At 41.6% G+C, this 20,015-nt stretch overlaps 1 protein-coding gene across 4 annotated transcripts in view; it reads left to right on the top strand.

Annotated features, from left to right (window-relative positions):
• The window catches only part of WAC (WW domain containing adaptor with coiled-coil), a 56,150-nt gene extending 52,316 nt beyond the window's left edge, over positions 1–3,834 (top strand). For all 4 annotated transcript variants that reach the window (XM_053990803.1, XM_053990793.1, XM_053990783.1 and 1 more), the window contains exons 13-14: positions 1,222–1,349; positions 3,699–3,834. In XM_053990803.1, coding sequence (XP_053846778.1) covers positions 1,222–1,349; positions 3,699–3,768 — 198 coding nt within the window. In that variant the 3' untranslated portion in view covers positions 3,769–3,834. The remainder of the gene's footprint in view (positions 1–1,221; positions 1,350–3,698) is intronic.
• The last annotated feature ends 16,181 nt before the right edge of the window (positions 3,835–20,015 follow it).

The following is a 20,015-nucleotide window of genomic DNA, read 5'->3' as shown; positions in this document are numbered from 1 at the left end:
GACTCGGGAGTTGAGATAAAAGCAGGTCAAAGAGTAAAAGGGTTGGGGGGGGGGGGGGGAAGTAATGCAGAAGCAGTCACTACCAGCCAGCCAGTGCACCACCAGTCCCTGAGCCATGGCAACCCTGGAACACTGTCCCCCAGTTTTACTGCTGAGCATGACACATGTATAGTATGGAATATCCCTGAGGTCAGTTCGGGTCAGCTGTCCCAGTTTTGTTCCCTCACTGCCTGTTGTCCACCACAAAGTGTATTTGGTGGGTGGAGGAAGGGTCAGAGAGAAAAAGGGAGAAACCCTTGATGTTGGATACGGTCTGCTTAGAAATAGCTAAAACGTTACTATGTTGTCAGCACTGGCTTGGTCACAGATTTAAAACTTGACACCATGTGGCACCATTCTCTTCTCTGTGAAGAGAATTCATTCCATCCCAGCTAGACCCGGTGTAGCAGAGGATAAATAGCATTGCTAAACAGTAATGCTGCAGAGAAGGCTGTATTTTTAAACAATTTTTCCATGTGCCACTTGAAAGAAGTCCTGTTCCTTAATGCAGTGAAATACACAGGGCCTCAGATAATTACACTGGTCTCCTTCGTGCTGTTGAGGAGTTCTCTAGAGTCATATCCAATATAGTGATGACACTTAAAGAAATGCACAAATTGGGAATTGGATAGGTCATGCTCTTTAAATTTACACTTCTGCTTATCTCCAGCTGACTGAGTGGGAATATTAAAGTAATGGAGTTGGTCTGTTAGAGAACACCTGAAGAGGGTTGCAAAGTTTTTTTTGTCAGGTAGAAGGTAGCTAGAAAAAAGATGGCATTCAGTTATTTTTGTCAGTAAGGCTTAATTAGATGGGAAGTTTAAGTCTGCCATTGGAATAATGGCTGGAGACTTCGAACTACTTGAAAAAGTTATTTTAGAAACTGCAAGCCCTCATGTACTGTCTTTCAAGATGGTCGGGTAAACCTTTAGGATCAAGAAAGTCTAAACTAGCCCTGCCTTAGCATAGGCGTAGGTTAGAAAGTTTCTGGGCAGCAGTGTTGTTTATTTGTGATTCAGAATGGGCTTTTGTAGAGAACTTAATGTGCTTCTGATATAATATTCCCTTTTGAAATTAGAGTGCTTTGCTGTTTCAAGAAACACCAATCCAGCAATTCTCTGGCTAGTGCCAGTTTTTTCCAATGCATGATTCAAAATCCTAACCTTTGTTTAACCACTGCAGGCATCAAGATTACGTGAGGAAGCCCATAACATGGGAAGTGTGCATATGTCAGAAATTTGTACTGAATTAAAGAATTTAAGGTCTTTAGTTCGAGTATGTGAAATTCAAGCAACTTTGCGTGAGCAAAGGTAAGTGTGTGCTCTGTGCTTATTTTCAATTTTTAGGGTGTTATTAGAACTTCCATACTTGCATTATTTTGCATGAGTTCTGTTTACTGATGACTTTATAAGTACACCAGTACTTGCCATGTTTGCAAGCTGTCTTCCCTGTGTACATTCTGCCTGTTTCTCCCCACTAAACAGAACCAGATATGTAATTTCTGTATCTACTTTTACTTGGAGAGAAAAAAAAAATATCTTTGCAGAAACCTTAGTGCATTAAAAAGAACTGATGAACTCACAATATTTCAGCATGCTTCTAGAGTATCAGCCCATATGTAATGCATAGATCACATAGGTACACATCTGCACAGTTTATCCTGATCTGAAACACTACAGTTTATATGAGAAATTCAATAGGTCTAAAGCCAGAGCAGGTTTGAACAGGTGTAATTTACATCACAAGTGAAGGAAAAATTAATGTTTGCTTATAACAAAGTAGATTTTGCTTCTTAAGTCAGTGATAGCAGGTGTCTTCTGTATCACTTCAGTGATGCACAGCCAGGCTTTTGAATAGTTTTGTGCAAGATTGGAAACTGTAATCATAAAATACATGCTCAAAATATTCACCAATAGTCATGATTTTTTATCTGCTTTCATCTTGTTTCCTCTTTCAATTATGTTATCCCAACTACTAAGTCATACTACAGTTTGAATACAATGCTTCTGACTTAATATTTGAAGCCACCTTAATTGTCTTGGCACACTTTTAAAATTGCTCAATTTATTCTTGAAGCTCTTGCATTTTGGCAGATAGTGAAACAATCCTTTAGAAGCAGACTGTAATATATTTGTAAACCTTTCCTGATAAAGAATTGAAAATACCCATTCTTTCTGAAGCTTTATTTCATAACTTCACTACATTAATTATTTCTGTAGTTTATTTAATGAACAGCTTGGTTTCTTACAGTTTTAATTTCCTAAGGTGTCATTTGTCTCTGCACATTTGATCTGAAATAACTTGTCAAATGTCATTGTTCAGCTCATTAAATAGTACCTTCTTTCTTGTATACTTTGAATGCTTAAACTGTCAATGGATAATTATTATTATGACTTTGAGCCTATAGTAACATGTATCTTTTATTTTTGCTGCAATCCCAAAGATGTGGAATACAAGGCATAAGTAACCAAGTTGATGGGGGAGGCTTTCACAAAGGATGGGATTATCAAAATCAACACATTTAAATGATGATACTATTTCTGTACTTTTGCACAGAAGAGTGCTACTTAAATTTCTTCCAAGAAGGAACTTCATCTCTAGATAAAGCACATATATTGTTTGAATCATAACTGACAGCATGTGAAAAGGCACTTTACATTGACTGATATATTTTATATGCCCATGCCTTGAAGCTAAATGTTATCTTTTCGGTGTCTCTATATAAATATATTGTTTTCGACCTACTTTTCAGTAGAAAATTAATTTTTAATTAACTGGGCACATATTTGTAAAGTGTTCCACAAAAGTGCTGATTTTTTTCTTTTTCTGCATTGATTAAAGTTGCTTCAGCCTTCATAGAATATTTATATAAAACTTAAATTCTCCCTGAGTATTTTCTTATTTTGCTGATATGTTTGCATTGCACTTCAGCATCATGAAAAGTTGTTTCAAAATGTTCGTTAAAAATTCTGGGAGACAGTCCTGTGAACCAGATGTTTGTTAGTCATGGTAATTACTTACATCAGTTCAGAAGAAGAGAAAAAAAGATATAAGAAGTTGTGATATAAGAAGATATAAGAAGTATAATTTATTTTTAAGCAAGGTGTACTTACAGCATTTTATCTTAGATGGCCCTTAATGATGCTTCAAATGTTTTTGAGATTGGAGCTTACCATAAGTAGAGACTACCATTAGCCATAGAGCCAAATACTTTTAAAAAAGCACGTGAGAAGAAAACTCACATTTTTTTTAAAAAAAAGCGCTTTAGGTTGTTTCATCATCTGGAAAACTGTGTGACACAGGCATAATGCTGCTCTCCAGATTATTCAGTTACTTGGCTTATTTGCCAGTGTCCTGCTTTTTCTGGGAGCTACATTCGAGTGAAGAGCAGACCTAAACACAACTGTGTATCAGTCATAATAGAAATACAGCAACTTCATTTTTTGAACTAAAGTGTCAAACGCACCAGGCCTTTGTGTATCTGCATAAGACTGTTGGTTATTGAACAGATTGGGTATTAACTTGATATCTGAATTTTTTAATGGGGCTAAGGAAGTTGGTATCTTTCACTGAAATTGTAGAAGGACTTGTGTAGATGCTTATTTAGTACATCTGTATAATGGAAATGTTTATACTAATTCATTTATTTTCTCTTGCAGGATACTATTTTTGAGGCAACAAATTAAAGAACTTGAAAAGCTAAAGAATCAGAATTCCTTCATGGTGTGAAAAATTGTAAACAATTGCACATGGTTTTGAGTACAGGAACTATTAAACTGATGCCCAGTCTTAACACTTTTGAGCTGCATTTGCGTAGACTTTGGACCGTTGAGCTGGGCAGAAAAAAAAGATGACATGGGGAAGGGGACAGGAGGGAGTCAAATTCAGGGGAAAGATACAAGAATGATTTGTAAAACCCTTGAAATGTAGATTTCTTGTAGATGTATTCTTCACGTTGTAAATATATTTTGTAGAGTGAAGCCATGGGAAGCCATGTGTATCAGAGCTTAGACATCCAAAACTAATCAATGCTGAGGTGGCTAAATACCTAGCCTCTTACATGTAAACCTGTCTGCAAAATTAGCTTTCTTTTTTTTTCTCTTTTTTTTTTTTTTTTTTTTTTTCTTTTTTTTTTTTTTTAGTTAATTTATCATTCAGAAATTTTTCATTTCCTAAAATTCAATGCAAGCGCCAGGCGATTTGTGTCTAAGGCTGCAACAGTTTGGGCAATGTACAAAATACCATGAAACAACTGTTTCCACACTTGCACCGAGTCGAGAGCAGTGCTTCTCCATTTCTGTTTTACAGAGAAATGTTTTTCATCTTCTGTGTTCCATTTCCCCATGAAATCCTAAATCTGATTTTATCAGCTTTTTAATGCTTCTAATTTTCTCTTTTCTTAAGGCACTGTTGCTATGGCACTTTTTCTATAATCTTTTCATTCCTGTGTACAGTAGCTTAAAATTGCAGTGATTGAGCATAACCCACTTGTTTGTATAAATTATTGAAACGTATTTCCATTTGCACCCTGTAAGAATGGACTTAGAGTACTGCTGGGCATGTGTGCTGAAAGTACATTACTTGCTCAAATATAAGGAAATAGCCCAATGAACATGTTAACATGGTTGTGGGAGGGGAAAGAGGAAAAAAAAAAAGCTAGTCAGATGTGAATTGTATCTGTTGTAATAAACATGTTAAAGCAAAGAAACACTGGTTTTCATTTCCTTTGGTCAACACATTAAAATTTGGTCTTTTTGGGGATTCTTTATTAGAACTGTTCTTGTTGAACATTTTTGTACTTAAATAATTCCTCAAGGGAGGTTTTGTTTAAAACTTGTAAACAGGAAAATATGTATAAAATATTTAAGGAAATATAAAATTCAACAAGGATGATTTAAGACACCTCCCCAACAGTTGTCATATGTTAACTCCTGGTTTACCTGTCTTGATATTATGACATTTCATTTCGAAGGATGTTTGTGTTGTAGCTAACTGTTTAAGTCTGGTGCTGACTGCTGTTCTTAACCATCACAAAACGCTGAATTTGTGTAATTGGAGCAACTCACCGTTTGAAAATGGTGGAAAAGCTCAGCTTTGTATATTGTTTCCTAAAGTATATTAAAAATAAAAAAGAAACTATTGCTACTACAAAATAAACGTGACTTTTTCTTTGCTTAAAAATGACAGAAATCATGATGGTCATACTAGTTTAATATTTGTAGAGGTATATATATGTCACAGCAGTCTGTTAAATAGGAAAGATAGTAGGAGATGGATTAAAAACAAAAAGGATGATAGAGGTGTTGACATGTGGACATGCGATGCTTTGTGTTTTGTTCCTAAAAAACACTTTCGGCACCAGAAATGGTACTTGATTTTTGTGTTGAGTGAGCTTGGACTGATTTTTAAAATGAAGTTTTCATCAGTAGAATCTGAGTGCTCTGATTTAACAAAACATTGCAAATGGAGCAAGTTGAAATACCTAGCAACAACAACAATGGGAAGTTGGGACAGATGAACTTGTAATTTTTCCTCACTTTTTAACCCAGTATGTTCTGTTGTGTTTCATATCATGCAAATGTTTGATTTTTCTCAGAAGATGGGAGTAATCTTGAATGAATGAATTGGAACATACATTGTTTCTGTGTTTCTAAAGACCCATGGCTGAGTGACAAAATTCTTCCTGAGACTTTCATATTTGTCTTGCATCCTATTTTTGGAAGTTATCCAAGTGTAGGGAGATAGCATGTGAAGTGCATGGGGATGTGCAAGGCATCTCTCACCAGTGGCTGTCCTTAGTTTAGGTATTTTGCTGTTTTGTTACTTGCTGAGACAAGGGTGACTTTTATCTTAATAGATATGCTAGGTCTATTTTCCATGAGCTTATTTTGTTTCCTTTTGCTTGTTATATTGCCCTCTATAATATCCTGTATCAGTGAGCCTCAGAAGTTAATTTTATTTTTAGAAAATTACTTTGGATAATTTTTTTTTAAATCTCTGTTTTGAATTAATTGTCTTACGTTTAACTACTGCCTGTTGATCTTGCTGTTTTGCAGATGAGTATCCTTTCCAGCCTAAAAAATACTAGTCTGTTTATCACTTGAAAACTTACATAAAATATGAATGGTCACAGATAATTTGGGAGTCACAAGGATTAACGTGCCACATTAACCCCCTCAAACCACCTGCATAAATACCCATCACACAGAGGCATACTCTTTCTTCAGATGATGCCCTCCCTATCTCTGCAAAGATGGCTGCTTTGTCACCATCTGATGACATGTCCATACCTTGTTGGGTTCTGTATTTGCTCACCATGCAATAGCTTTCCTCCCCATCCTCCACACCCTTCCAACACCTGGAGCTGTTGTTAGCTGAGGAGGGACAGCCTGCCAAACTTTGGTATTAGACAAGTTAGGGAAGAGGATTGCAGGCACTGCTCTGAAGTCAGCACTAACCAAAGAGTGGGTTAGGTTGAGGTCCTTCAAAATGGCTTCACTAAGATGCAAATACAATCCTGGCCTTACAGGGTGATCTGGAGACCCTCTTCAGCTTCTTTAGTGTGCCAAAGCCAGCATTCTGTAAGCTCCTTCGGGAAAAAAACACTGATTTTTCTCCTCCCTATCAAATCTTGTATCTGAAGCTGGACAAAAATGAGCGGGTGCACTGAGACCTATTAGTAGATTATTAGCATTTTATTAATTATCCATCCTGAAACTGATGCTATCCCTTACACTGGTTAATCTAAAGGGCTTTATTGAATTGCTCTGCACCTGTAAGTCAAAATGAGTGAAATTCCCCTGGATCAAACCTTGTATTTTTCCTAGGCAGGTGTTCAGAAGGTGTTGATTGGAGCTGTGGGGATGTGTTTTCTATATTAATTACTTAATTGAGGTGGTCAAGGAAAAGTGATGAGAAACTGGGGAAAGAACTGTTGTTGCATATGTTGCTTTTGATTTTCTTGTTATGCATTTGCTAAGCAACTGTTTAGTATAATAGAAAAACAGCCTTCAGAATGACTGAGGAGATTGTCTGAGCTGGTACAGTCATACTGCAAGCAGTGCCATTGGGCTCGTACTTTATCAGATGTTGTGGCATGCTCAAGGACTACAGCAGGAGCAGCTTAATATGATTATAAAATGACATGACTGTTCCAAGGAATTCCTATTTTTACTTTATTGTTAAGGCACTCTAATTCTTCTGCAGGTGAATGTATTCTTTTCACTGACCCTGAAGGTGCTGTGGTCAACTGCTCAATTTGCATCAACTTTGCCTGCCTACACTGATCTGTAGCAACACAGTTTTCAGACTCATTTCATTAATTGCATCTCTTTTGGTAGGAGCATCTTATCTTTTGGTGGATACTGGTGCTGTCTTTACTATTGCAATTAAAAATATGTTCAGAAAGAGTGTATCCTTGAGGCCAGGAAGAATTTGTAAAATATCCATTCTTTTTTAGAGCAGCCTCATTGCAGGACTATCCCCAAAGAATACATGAAAAAATACTGGGTAGTTGTGCCATGCCTCCTAAGTCAGTGGGTCAAAGAAGGCCATGTCTTATTATCACCCTTTTATTCCAGTGTCACCTTGCCTGTGATGACAACCTGAGGACTTAGCAGAGTCCTTTGTTGCTGTGAGTTTGGCTGCCATGGCCAGTACTGTATATTCTGCTGCAAGGAAGGAAGGAGTGATGTACCCTGAGCATCACTGCCATGGTGCCTCAGGGACTCGTGAGTCCACTGTGTCTAAGGGTCAATCACTTCAACTCTCTGTTAACACACAACTGTTCTATATACAGCTAAATATCAACTCCATTCTTGGAATTAGATGGATGTTTCTGTGAATATGTCATCCTTACTGCTGATCCTGGAATAATCTCTGCTCACCAAATCAATCTCATTTACAGATACAAGATGATCATGAGGCAAATCTGGATGTTTTGAAAATGCCTCAACTTTCAGAAGCTTCCAGCAGAGGAATGTTCTGAGCTAAAGTGCCATCTCATTAACATCAGCACTACTCTTCTGCCCATCATTGCTGATTAATGATATGTGGAGGTTTCTTTCGTTTTGGTTTTCTTATTTGTGTTTATATTATTTCTTAAGAATTTGAGCTTTTGATGTGGGAGGAATCGGTTTTGTTGCCTAGCAAAAGGAAAAAATCCCTTTTTTTGACAGTTGTTTTGCTGTAGTCAGTCAAGCAAAAGCTTTCATTTGCAACTGAGATCCATATAGATGTTGACTTCTGCAAAAAAATATTTTCAGCATTGTTAGTTTTGGATTCCAGTTACACATCACTTTTTCTAGATATCTGTTAACTTTATCTTGTCTCTGGTTTACAACAGATGCTCAAAAAGATTCAGTCTTTCATAGCTGTAGCATCAGCTTTATCCTCCTAACCTCCATGGATGCCTGTGTTGCTGCTGCTGCTGTACTAACACATCTGGAACTGTTTCCTAGATGCTCTTTGATATAGATTTTTGTGTTTTCCAACTATGGCTTTTTTGTCTGGGAAGACTGAGGGAAAGGACTGATGTAGGCTCTCTAGCACTCAGGGCTCCAGGTAGCTGAGAATCTGAAAGTCACAAAGCACTTTTCTCCTCCCTAATAAAGGCACTAACCCATCTATGCCTGATCTAGGACTTTTAGAGAATGAACTGTCAGGTTTTGTCTCCCATGGAACTAGGAATATCCTAGGAAATCTTGTTGCATCCTGGACGGTCCTACCTGGAGCTGATGGGCTGTGTGCAGCTGTACTACACAGCTCCACAGAGTTAGCACAGCAGGTTTGCAAACACAGCTTGAACAACCTGATCTTTCCTGCAGTTACTCAGTTATGTGTGAAGTATTTTGTCACCTTATGTTAATCATACGTGCCAGAGAGCATTTGCAAAGGGATGCTACCTACTCCTGCATGCAGCTCCATGCTCAAAGACTAATCCCTGTGCTCCAGTTTGAAATCTCAGAATCTGGGCTGTGTAAAAGTGTGTTAATGTAGTGATGCTCAGAATGTTAATTTAGGCTCATCTTCCTTTTGACTGTATATTACAAGAAAATCACTCATGGAAAATACTGTTACAGTCCTTTGTATCAGCAGCTAGAATTTAAATGCAAGTCACAAATTGATTCTCCTCATTCTCCCAGATTTCTAAAGTTGCCACGTGGAGGTCAGTTAGTGTGTTACTTCAGAGTTCTGAACAGCCTGGACAACTTTCTTCTGCCTGGCCAGGCAGATTTGCTGACAAGGTCTTACATACTTCTCTGGCCAAAAATCTGTGATTGGATCTTTTTTCAGTGTAATTGGGATGCTGTCAGAATTTGACTGAGGTTCGTGTTCTGCTGGATGCATCCTTGTTAGTAGCAGAAAACTTAACCCTGGGAAGAGTTATGTGGTAAATTGACCAAAGCCCCTGGCAGATGGTGCTACAGAAGGTGAATGTGTTGTCAGCAAGTCTGGACTGTGTGATGTTGCCAAGGAACTCTGATGTCCATCCGTTCCACCTAGGTTTCTTTAGCTGCTGCTTTGCATCCTCAGAGTAAAGACTTTTCCTTTCTTCCACATTTTGGAAGGTTTATTAAACTTTGTGTTTGAGATTCAATTTCACAGTAAGACTTCTATCTTTTTTTAAGTGGAAAACCTGTTAAACTACTGACAGCTTGTCCCTGTCTTCACTTGCTAAATGAAACTGCCTTTCTGCTTGCAGTAGCATTGCCAGTAGAAGCATGGCTAACTGAACCTGTAGATACTGCTCTGGTTTTAGGGTAAAAATTCCCAGAGTTCACTTTGACCTAGGTTGGTATCTGAATTTCATTTAATTTAAAGAAGAGGATTAATTTGTTGTGTATTTTATTCTTACGTCCTCCGGCACCTCCTCACTTGAACAATTGGAGACGGGCTGTGGGTGTGTGTGGAGTGGAATATATGTATCACATCGACAGGACAAGATCTTTCAGGACTCTGGTTTGCCTCACTGAAAGAATTACTCAGTGAGGGTGAGGCTTCACTCAGCTTATCTGACACCCAGCTCCCTGCAGAAAGAACTGACCCTTGCTTACTGCTTCCCTGCTCCTGGTGATGTGCTCCTGCTGAGGCCTTTTTGCCAGCCCTGAAGTATTCCAAGGAGTAAAGCCCCAGCAGAAACCTGCCTGGTAAATATGTCACTGACTTCAGAGGCTGACAGGGCTCACACCAAGGAGCCAAGCAAGGGCAGGGCTGACACCTTCTAACATTGAAGGGCAGGTCAGAGTAACACTTGGGTCAGCTGGTAAACTCAAATGGCAAATGCTCTTAAAACTCTGGGCTACATGTGCAGAGAGCAGGGACTTGGGACATGGAGATTTCTCCAAGTAAAGCATGTTATTCTGGGGTTTGGGTGCATATATGTTTTCATCTGAAAATTTAATCTCTAAATTTGTACCTGCTGTGCATCTGAACAAAATTATAACAATCTAACTGCTCTATTAACATGAGCTTTCAGGTAAGCTTAAATCAAGTTCTAACTATCAAGCACATTCTTAATATATTTTAAACAAAGCACTCGTCCCAGAACAAACTGTGCATCTTTGATAGGTGTAGTACATAAAGGAAGCAGTGTCTCCAAGGAAATGCTATTTCTCTTTACTACTCCTTGTTAAACTAGCACTGAACTGCTATTCTTGCCCTGGATTGTCTCATCAGATACCAAACCTCTCTCAAGAGAGAGAAAATCTGCTTGGCTGTCCTCATCTGCCATCTGATGAGTTTGGAGCATTTCCTGAACTCCTTAGTTGTCATGTGAGGATCTTGCAGACTCCCCTGCCGGGAGCCTTGTGATCAAGCATGTGCCCTGACTGCAGGTCCTGAGCAGCCAGCCAGGCTGGGGATCTGCCACAGCTCCTGGGCCAGCTCGGGTGCTCGGCACACCTCTGCCCTTGTGCTGGTACAGAGACACAGGCTCTGTCTCTGCATGTGTTTTCTCTCCCTCTCCAGCCAATCTGCCTCACTTCTGTGGCAGCTGAAACTGTTTGGTGTCAGCTTGGGGTGTGAGGAGGTGTGCAGAACGTGGGATCTGAGCTGGTCCAGTGCTGCCCCTGGCTCAGCAGAGACAGACCTAATGCATGGCCTGATAAAAAGCCTCTGCTTCAGCTGGCACTTTACCCAGCTGGAGTTCTTAGTGCAGTAATTTTTGAGGTAGCTCCAAAGTGCAGGAATCTCTCCAGCACACGCAAGGCATCCAACTCTGGAGGGTCAGAGCAAGAGAACCATGAAAAGGAGGGTTCAGAAATCCACATCAGGGTCAGCACTCACCTGAACTGCATTGAGCACTGCTATTATGGCCAACTCAGATCTAATTTTGGTAATGCTAGGCCAGACCCCTCTTCCTCTGGAAACTGGCTTCCTTTTGCTTAAAAATCGATGTCACCAACTTTGGGGCTCTGATACCCCACCTAGAATAATCTTTGGTATAAGCCCCTAAATATCTGTATTTCTCTCCTAGGTAACATTTGTGGCTTTCTCTCCTAACTGTTAATATATTTGAATTTGTTTACGTTCTCTAGTACCCAGAGTCAGTACTGATGGTCCTTGATCAGTATAAGATTAAGTAGAGTTTATATGCTAGATGTAGTTTTGGGACTGATTTATTTTAATCTGAAATGTCAGCAATTGTTTCAAGCTACTTGAGATTAAAGGTTCAATTTAGAGTAGTTTATTGATCAGAAGACAACATTTTGATAGGTGCTCCATGGGAGTTTGTTCCATGCTTTTTCAGTTTCACATGACTGCCCTTCATGGCATTGGTAAAACGTAACGGTGCTCTGAGTTTCACAAGAATCTGCCTTTTGCAGCTGGGAGTGGCACACATCATCCCTGGACAGTATTTAGTAAGAGACTTTACTTCAGGCATTCTATAGATTGATTATTCAGCATTTAGTAGTCTGAAAACAAATTTTCATTATCATGCATTGACCCAAATAGCTGCTACTCTTTTTAGGTAAGCTACTCATATCACAAGATTAACTTCTGCTCACATCCTCTGTGCCGACCCTTGGGCATTAGATTTTATAAGATCTAGTGGGAAAATTTTGATATGCATCAGGCTTTTGTGGTGATATATAGTTTTAGATGGGGACTACCTAAAAAAAACTGCTGTTAACTTTTACATTGTTGTTTAGGAAAAAAATCTCATATATCTAATGATGTTCTGTTTTTTTTACTGCCTTGTTCAACTCCAGTGGGATTTGGATTATTGCAAGAGTTTTTTCACAAGAAAATTTTGTTAATCACATTTTTCAGCAATGGCATCCCAGGCTGACAAGCAGAAATACTGAAATAACCTTATATTTTGTACCTCTTCATAGTAGAGTTTATAAGATTTTCTTTTTAGAGCTGGAATGATTAATTCACTTACACAGAGTTATTCAAGAGACTGATTTTCTACCTGGGAATCTAGCACAGTTGTGATTCTTTTGATGTGCCTTTTGAATACCTTTTTAATGCCTTTTTCATCTTTTTTTTTCAAGCAAATTGTACATAAATGAGAAGTGTTGTCAGAAACAGTGTACCCTAAAGCCCCTGAATTTTAAAAAAAGCTGTGGGAGTCTAGTACTTTGCTGAGGGGAGGAAAAAGGTAAAAAGTAAGTCAGATTTGCCTGTTCATTTTGTTACACACTTGAGTTCTTCACAGATTGGAAATTTTGAAGTGAAGTTGTATTCAATATGATTAAATGGCATCTTTTCTGTGTGCTTTTACATTTTGTGGAATTTCCTAGGATGAGTGACAGGACTTCTGTGAACTATGGGAAATACTTTTAACTGAATCTTCTTTTCAATATTAATCTAAAATTCAGAGATTATTAATGTATTTTAATCAATGCAGAATTAGGCTATAGTGGCTTTAGAGACTTCCCTGAATTGAGAAATCAACCTGATTATTTTTTCCATTTTGAGCAATCGGGGCCATTTTATTTGAAATGTTACACTTCCTTTTAATTATTTGAGGCTTGTTCTTCTTCTCAGCACACTTTTATGTCTCTTAAATTGCTTGCTACATTCTGTCAGTGATCTTAATCTTTGGTCAGGGATTGTGTCCCATCTTCATGTGTGCACCAAAGTGTCTTGCTGGGATATTTCAGTCATGCAATTTCTCTTTTTCTAGGTAGGATTTTATCATCCATTGAATTTTTATGATCTTGGTGCTGAAGTTTTGACTATCATGGCCTCATCTTCTTCTGCCTAGTTTTATCTTCCTGCTGCTCTTCACTTCCTTTTGTCAGTCTCCTTCTGCTGTAAAAGAGCAATTCCCTTATCCCCCCAACAGAGTTTTCAGTGGACAGCACATGTAGAAATACAGAATCATAAGGGAAAATACCTCCAAGATCACTGCATTCAACTGTTAACTTGGCGCTGCCATATTCACCACTAAACCATGTCCCCAAGTGGCCCATCTACACATCTTTTGAACACTTTCAGGATGGTGATTTCCCTGGGCAGTCTCTTCCAGTGCTTGACCACCCTTTTTATGAAGAAATTTTTCCTAATACCCAGTCTAAACCTCTCCTGGTGCATCTTGAGATGATTTCCTCTCATCCAGTCACTTCCTATGTGTGAGAAGAGACTGACCTCCACCTTGCTGCAGCCTCCTGTCAGGCAGTTGTAGAGAATGGTAAGGTCTCCCCTGAGCCTATTTTACTCCAGGCTAAACAACACCAGCTGCTTCAGCCATTTGTCGTCAGACTTGTGCTCTGGACCCTTCCCCAGCTTCATAGTCCTTCTCTGGACATGTTCCAGCACTGTTGTTCTTGTGCTGAGGAGCCCAAAACTGAGCCCAGTACTCGAGGTGCAACCTCACTGGTGCTGAGCGCAGGGGGACAATCACTGCCCTGGGCCTGCTGGCCACACTATTGCTGGTACAAGCCAAAATGCCATTGGCCTTCTTGGCCAAATAGTGTGACAGGTCACTGGCCATTTCCTCTTGGATTATGAGGGCTTCATTCTGCTCCCCATCCTCTTCCTCCACCTTAGGGGCTGAGTACCCAGAGAACAACTGCTCTGTGGAAACCTACGCCAGTAGGGCGTTAAGTACCTCAGCCTTTCCCTCATCCCTTGTCACTGTGTTTCGCCCCGCATCCAGCGGAGGTCGGGGAGCTCCTTTTGCTGCTGATGTGACTCGGTCTCCCAGGAGCGCTCCCGCTCCCACGGGACATCCTCGTTCGGCGGGAGCCGCCGGCCGCCGCTAGGTGGCGCTGCGCGCGCGGGCTCTCTCCGCGCCCGCCGGGGCGGCGGCGGCTCGGCCGCATCCACCGCATCCATCGTATCCATCGTATCCATCGTATCCATCATATCCACCGCATCCACCGCATCCACCGCATCCACCGCATCCACCGCATCCATCGTATCCATCATATCCACCGCATCCATCGCATCCACCGCATCCACCGCATCCACCGCATCCATCGTATCCATCATATCCACCGCATCCACCGCATCCATCGTATCCATCGTATCCATCATATCCACCGCATCCACCGCATCCACCGCATCCACCTCATCCACCGCATCCACCGCATCCACCGCATCCACCGCATCCACCGTATCCACCGCATCCACCTCATCCACCGCATCCACCGCATCCATCGTATCCATCGTATCCATCATATCCACCTCATCCACCGCATCCACCGCATCCATCGTATCCATCGTATCCACCGCATCCACCGCATCCACCGCATCCACCGCATCCATCGTATCCATCGTATCCATCATATCCACCGCATCCACCTCATCCACCGCATCCACCGCATCCATCGTATCCATCGTATCCATCATATCCACCGCATCCACCTCATCCACCGCATCCACCGCATCCATCGTATCCATCGTATCCATCATATCCACCGCATCCACCTCATCCACCGCATCCACCGCATCGACCGCATCCATCGTATCCATTGTATCCATCATATCCACTGCATCCACCGCAACCATCATATCCATGATATCCACCGTATCCATCATATCCACCGCATCCACCGCATCCACCTCATCCACCGCATCCATCGTATCCATCATATCCATGGTATCCACCTCATCCACCGCATCCATCATATCCACCGCATCCATCGTATCCATCGTATCCACCGCATCCATCGTATCCATCATATCCACCTCATCCATCGTATTCACCGCATCCACCACATCCATCGTATCCATCATATCCATGGTATCCACCTCATCCACCACATCCATCATATCCACCACATCCATCGTATCCATCATATTCACCGCATCCATCATATCCACTGCATCCACTGCATCCACCACATCCACCGCATCCATCGTATCCACCACATCCACCACATCCATCATATCCACTGCATCCACCACATCCTCCGCATCCACCGCATCCATTGTATCCATCGTATCCATCATATCCACCGCATCCATTGTATCCACCGCATCCATCGTATCCATTGTATCCACCGCATCCATTGTATCCATCGTATCCACCGCATCCATCGTATCCACCGCATCCACCACATCCATCGCATCCACTGCATCCATTGCTTCTCTCTGCCTCCTCACATCCACTGCATCCATCGCTTCCATCGCTCCTGCCTCCCGCACCTCCCTGCGCCCTCCGCTGCCCCAGCACAACGAGCTCAGGCTGCGGGGATCCCGCCAGGCTCGGGACAAAATTCGCCTCATACGGTGGTTTTCCCAAAAGTGGCGGCAGCAGCAGTGCGGAGGGGAGGCACACACTGGTGGATGAAGGTGACGGGATGCCAGCCTTGAGTGACACATCCCGGGGCTGTTTTCTGTACTCATGTGCCGTTTCCCCAGCTCTTGACCACCCACACCTTAATTGTATGTCCATGGTGTTTCCCAGAAGAGGGTGCAGAACAGAGCTCGATTTGAGGCCAGTTTGAACTTTTGTAGTACATCACCAGGCACAAACCCCACCAGCTCCCTCTGGAAGAGCCGTCTTCTTCCAGCACTACAGCTGGTTTCCTGTAATCAAACCCCCAAGGGAACCCAGATTATTCCCTGATTAAAGATAGACTGAAGACACAAGTCTGGGTGAAAAACTGAATGTGTTTCATCATTATATTGGTGCATCTTGCTGTTACCTAAGCTGCCGTTGTATCATTCTGCCAATGGTGCTATGGCAAATGGAATTTCTAAAGGGCATGTAAAAGAAAAAAAATATTAAAAGGTCGGCACTTGGTCTGTGTAAGTGTTGCAGGTCTATCTAAATTTTAGGATCTTCTCTGTTCACATGGACTTGCAGCACCTGGAGGAGAGGGCAATACTCAGCCTGCTGATGGTGTTCAGCTTCACCTTTCCTCCTTCCTCACAGTGCTCACCCAAATCTGCTCCTGAAGGCCCTGGCCTCAACTACAATAAAGTAATGGTGAGCAAAAGCCTTTTAGCAAGAGCAGGATTTTGAGTATTCCTATGCCATCCTGGAAAAAATGCTTGATTTCAAAGCCTGTGCTTGAACTGGTATTGCAGGTCAGTGCACTTCTTTGTTTTTCCCCTTTGAGTCCCTCCTTTCTTAGCTGCAATAATCAGAGTTTAAATGTAAAATGTAAGTATAATAACATAACATTTGCTAAAACAATAAAAGGATCCAGCCATGAACGCTTTGCTCTCTCAACTGGTAATTAACTGAAGTGGATTATGCCATTTTGCAATGACTGTAGTTTCACCAGGGCTGCTCCAGTGGTGTGGCTCAGCCCTCGGTCTGGCCTGTCTGGATGTTTTTTCTTGCAAGAATTTTATATACTTGGGAACACAACTGGGAAATTACTGGGGAAAGCATTGCTTTCATACTGGTTGTTTTTACTCTTAGTGTTGGCACATTCTGTCCCTCCAAATCTCAGTGATTATGTGAGGAGGCTTTTGACCCTGGAGATGACAAGTACATTCACTTGATTTGCCAAACTAGAAATGAAGTGTCTTGTGATGAGGGAGTGGTGATGATTTTTTCCTGCGTCTGTTACCCTTGCTTTTCCTCTCTGCACCCATCCTACATCCCCACTCTCATATATGGCAGAGCTGCTTCAGTCCCTTGATAGGTGACCCTAAATTTCGACATACATGTCTGCAGGAGCACTGTGTTTGGGTGTGCATACCTAGCCCCAAACCTCAGCCAACCTGGAGGTCACCAGATGATTTTAAGACTTGCTCATTCCTAGGACAGATTTGAAACTGCTTCTCTTTTCACTCCACGGTCCTGAGCATCTGCAGTGTCAAGTCCAGAGAAGGGGAAACATCAACTGAGGTGTTCACTCAGTGTCACTGCTGATGAAAGGCAGAGCTGAACTGCCCTGGAATGGGCAAGGTCCTTTGGTACCTGCTCTCCTTTGGCTACACACCCTTGTTTGCTCCCCTGTGATGGGAATAAGGCACAAGACCCCCTCCAGGCACAGTGCTTGCCCTTCAGAAACCCCAGAGGAGGAGGCAAAAGGACAGGAACCAGTCACCCGGGATTGGCCTGCCCTCTTTCCAAAGAAATGCAGCTTGACTTCCAGCTGACCTTCAGGCTTTTACAAGCTAAAAGAGGGAGAGTTACAGAATTGTTAACAGCTATTTTATTGCACTTACAGATTGTGTGAGTTGCATTTTATTGGAACGCAGCACTTGGCAGGTTCTGAGTTTGGCTGCAAGGGGAAGTTGAAGGGCTGTGGTTACTCCAACGTGTTTAACCCCCTGCTTCCAGCATCTCCTGCTGTGCTGAGCTAAGCCAAATGCTTGGGTACAGCTGCAACCTGTTTCTTTACAGAGGTGCCATGCCAAAAACCTGTGATGTGAAGCTAATAGTTTCTGACCATGAGAGAATACACCAGGGGGTTGAGGGTATCTAGAGACAGGCGAATGGTTTTTGATCAAAGTTCCGTTTACTAAGGCTATGGCTTGACAAAAGCCATAAACATTCTGTGCATTGATAACTTGAATTCTTAGGTGCTTAGAACCTAGAACTTGGAGGCAGTGTGGCAGTGCTCAGCCTCTGCTGGGGAGGCCCTGGCTCCTGCTGGCACTTGCTGGAGGTACATTCCCAATGCAAAACTGGTGAGAGGGGGGGACTGCAGGTTGTGACTCCAGAGACATTTTCACAAGGTGCTTCTATTTGTGGAGGAGAGCAGTTATGTGGGGATTCCTTGTTTCTTGAAGGAAGATTAATATGTGCTTTTGAAAGTGCTTTTGATTGATATCCATACTGGTGCAAAGCAAGAAAATCCCCTTGGACCTTGCCAGTCTGCTTTGTTTTCCTGGATGCATCTTCTCTTTTAGCACAACTTGTTGCTGCATGACACCAGCTCTCCTCTGCATTTCTGCCTAAGTGTCTCTTGCTTCTTATAGGGCTGCATAACTTCCTTTTATTTCTGGCTTTTGCAATCTGGGAGGTAGACAATTTGGACAAGAGACTGGGAATGCTGTGATTGCCCATTCTCCTTTCTCTGCTCTGTGCCCTGATTTGTCATCTTTCTGTCTTCACAAAGGAAGAGGCCCTGATAGCTCCCACAAGATAGGGGATTTTCTAGCCTGTTATGCTCATCCTAGGGTATACTGGAGACAAAACAAATTCTGTTGACCATCCCAGCTTGGCAGCATAAACAGAATATTGCAACCTAACTGGTTGATTTTAATGTGAGAACTGAGACTTGGCTCCTGTATATTTGACTTCCCAAATATGCTTGGAGACAGGCTCGTTTCTCAGCCAAAATACCTCCTCTGTACCACAAACCCATATCTCAAATTAAGAATACATTTCCCTGGGAGTGACCTGGGTGGAGATCCTGTCCCTTACTTGCTCATTCATGGGTCAAATGTAGTCCTGCAACTGAAAGGGTCACAATGTGACCCTTCTGTGGGTTTGCGTTGTGCCAACAGTAGATCAGTGCTCAGGCTGAGTGAAAACTTGCCTAGATTTGGGAGAAATTATGGGAATGGCCCTCATAATTTTAGTTGGGGATAGGAAATAGTTGCTTCTCAGTCCCAAAAAAGATTTGGAGCATTTCAGGAACTAGGAAATAACCCTCACACTGCACAGCCAGTATATTTTAAAACAAGATTCAATGACAACCACTAAAAGTACTGAGAAAAGAAAGAGGAAACTGAGTATCCTGGCTTGATTATTAATCAGTTTAAACCCCTATCAGCAACAATTTAATATATTAGGTGAATTAGCTTGTCTAAAATTCCCTCTAACATTTGCATGCATCTAAGTAATGAATTTTGGAATAGATTTTCTAACCTAGGCATGGTTATCCCCCATGCCTTCACTGCTTTGTCTAAGTTACCAATCAGTGACAGCTCTACAAGCTTGCTTCCCTTTCCTATCACATCCCCACTCCCCAACAGTCCCTGCCTCTGAGAGCTCAGCCTTTCCCAGGTCCTGTAGTTGAGGTACCATGGTGCAGATGCCCACTTCAAAGTGTTACAAGTTAAAAAAACACCCAAAAAAATCCAAATACCTGAATGTTTCTGGAGATGTCAAAAAATATGTAGGCTTGCAGAAATCTCTTGACTTAAGTACATAGGAACCCTTCTTTCAACATCAAGAGCAGACACAAACTTGAGTTATTTATTTCTGATTCATTGGAAAAGTATTTAAGGTATCAACTCATAAACAGTTTGGAAATGGCCCTGTTTTAGTAGCCACCTGTTTGCATTTGAGCTAGGGAGGTATAACCTTGATCTTAACCCAGTCCTTCTGAGATTGGAGAAACTTGGTGACCTGTAGTAGGTTAAAATGTAACCTGTATGGAGAATAGACTGTCAAAAAGTAGGGGGACACAGTTAGCATCCCTTTCATAATGTTCAACACAGAAAGAGCCAACCTCATTATGTTTTCAGAGATATTGAAGATAAATGGTGAGAAAAATAGCTAAAATAACAGAGCTTAAAACTTTTACCTAACTCCTTTTGAATATTAGGGGGTTTAACACCTGACACACATAGTAACTGCTAACAAAGCCAATGGTACCTGTGCA

This window comes from Vidua macroura, chromosome 1, assembly GCF_024509145.1.
Source record: "Vidua macroura isolate BioBank_ID:100142 chromosome 1, ASM2450914v1, whole genome shotgun sequence".
In the NCBI taxonomy this organism is placed as follows: Eukaryota; Metazoa; Chordata; class Aves; order Passeriformes; family Viduidae; genus Vidua; species Vidua macroura.
The sequence above is the reverse complement of the archived record's forward strand: the minus strand, read 5'-3'. Positions and strand labels throughout refer to the sequence as shown.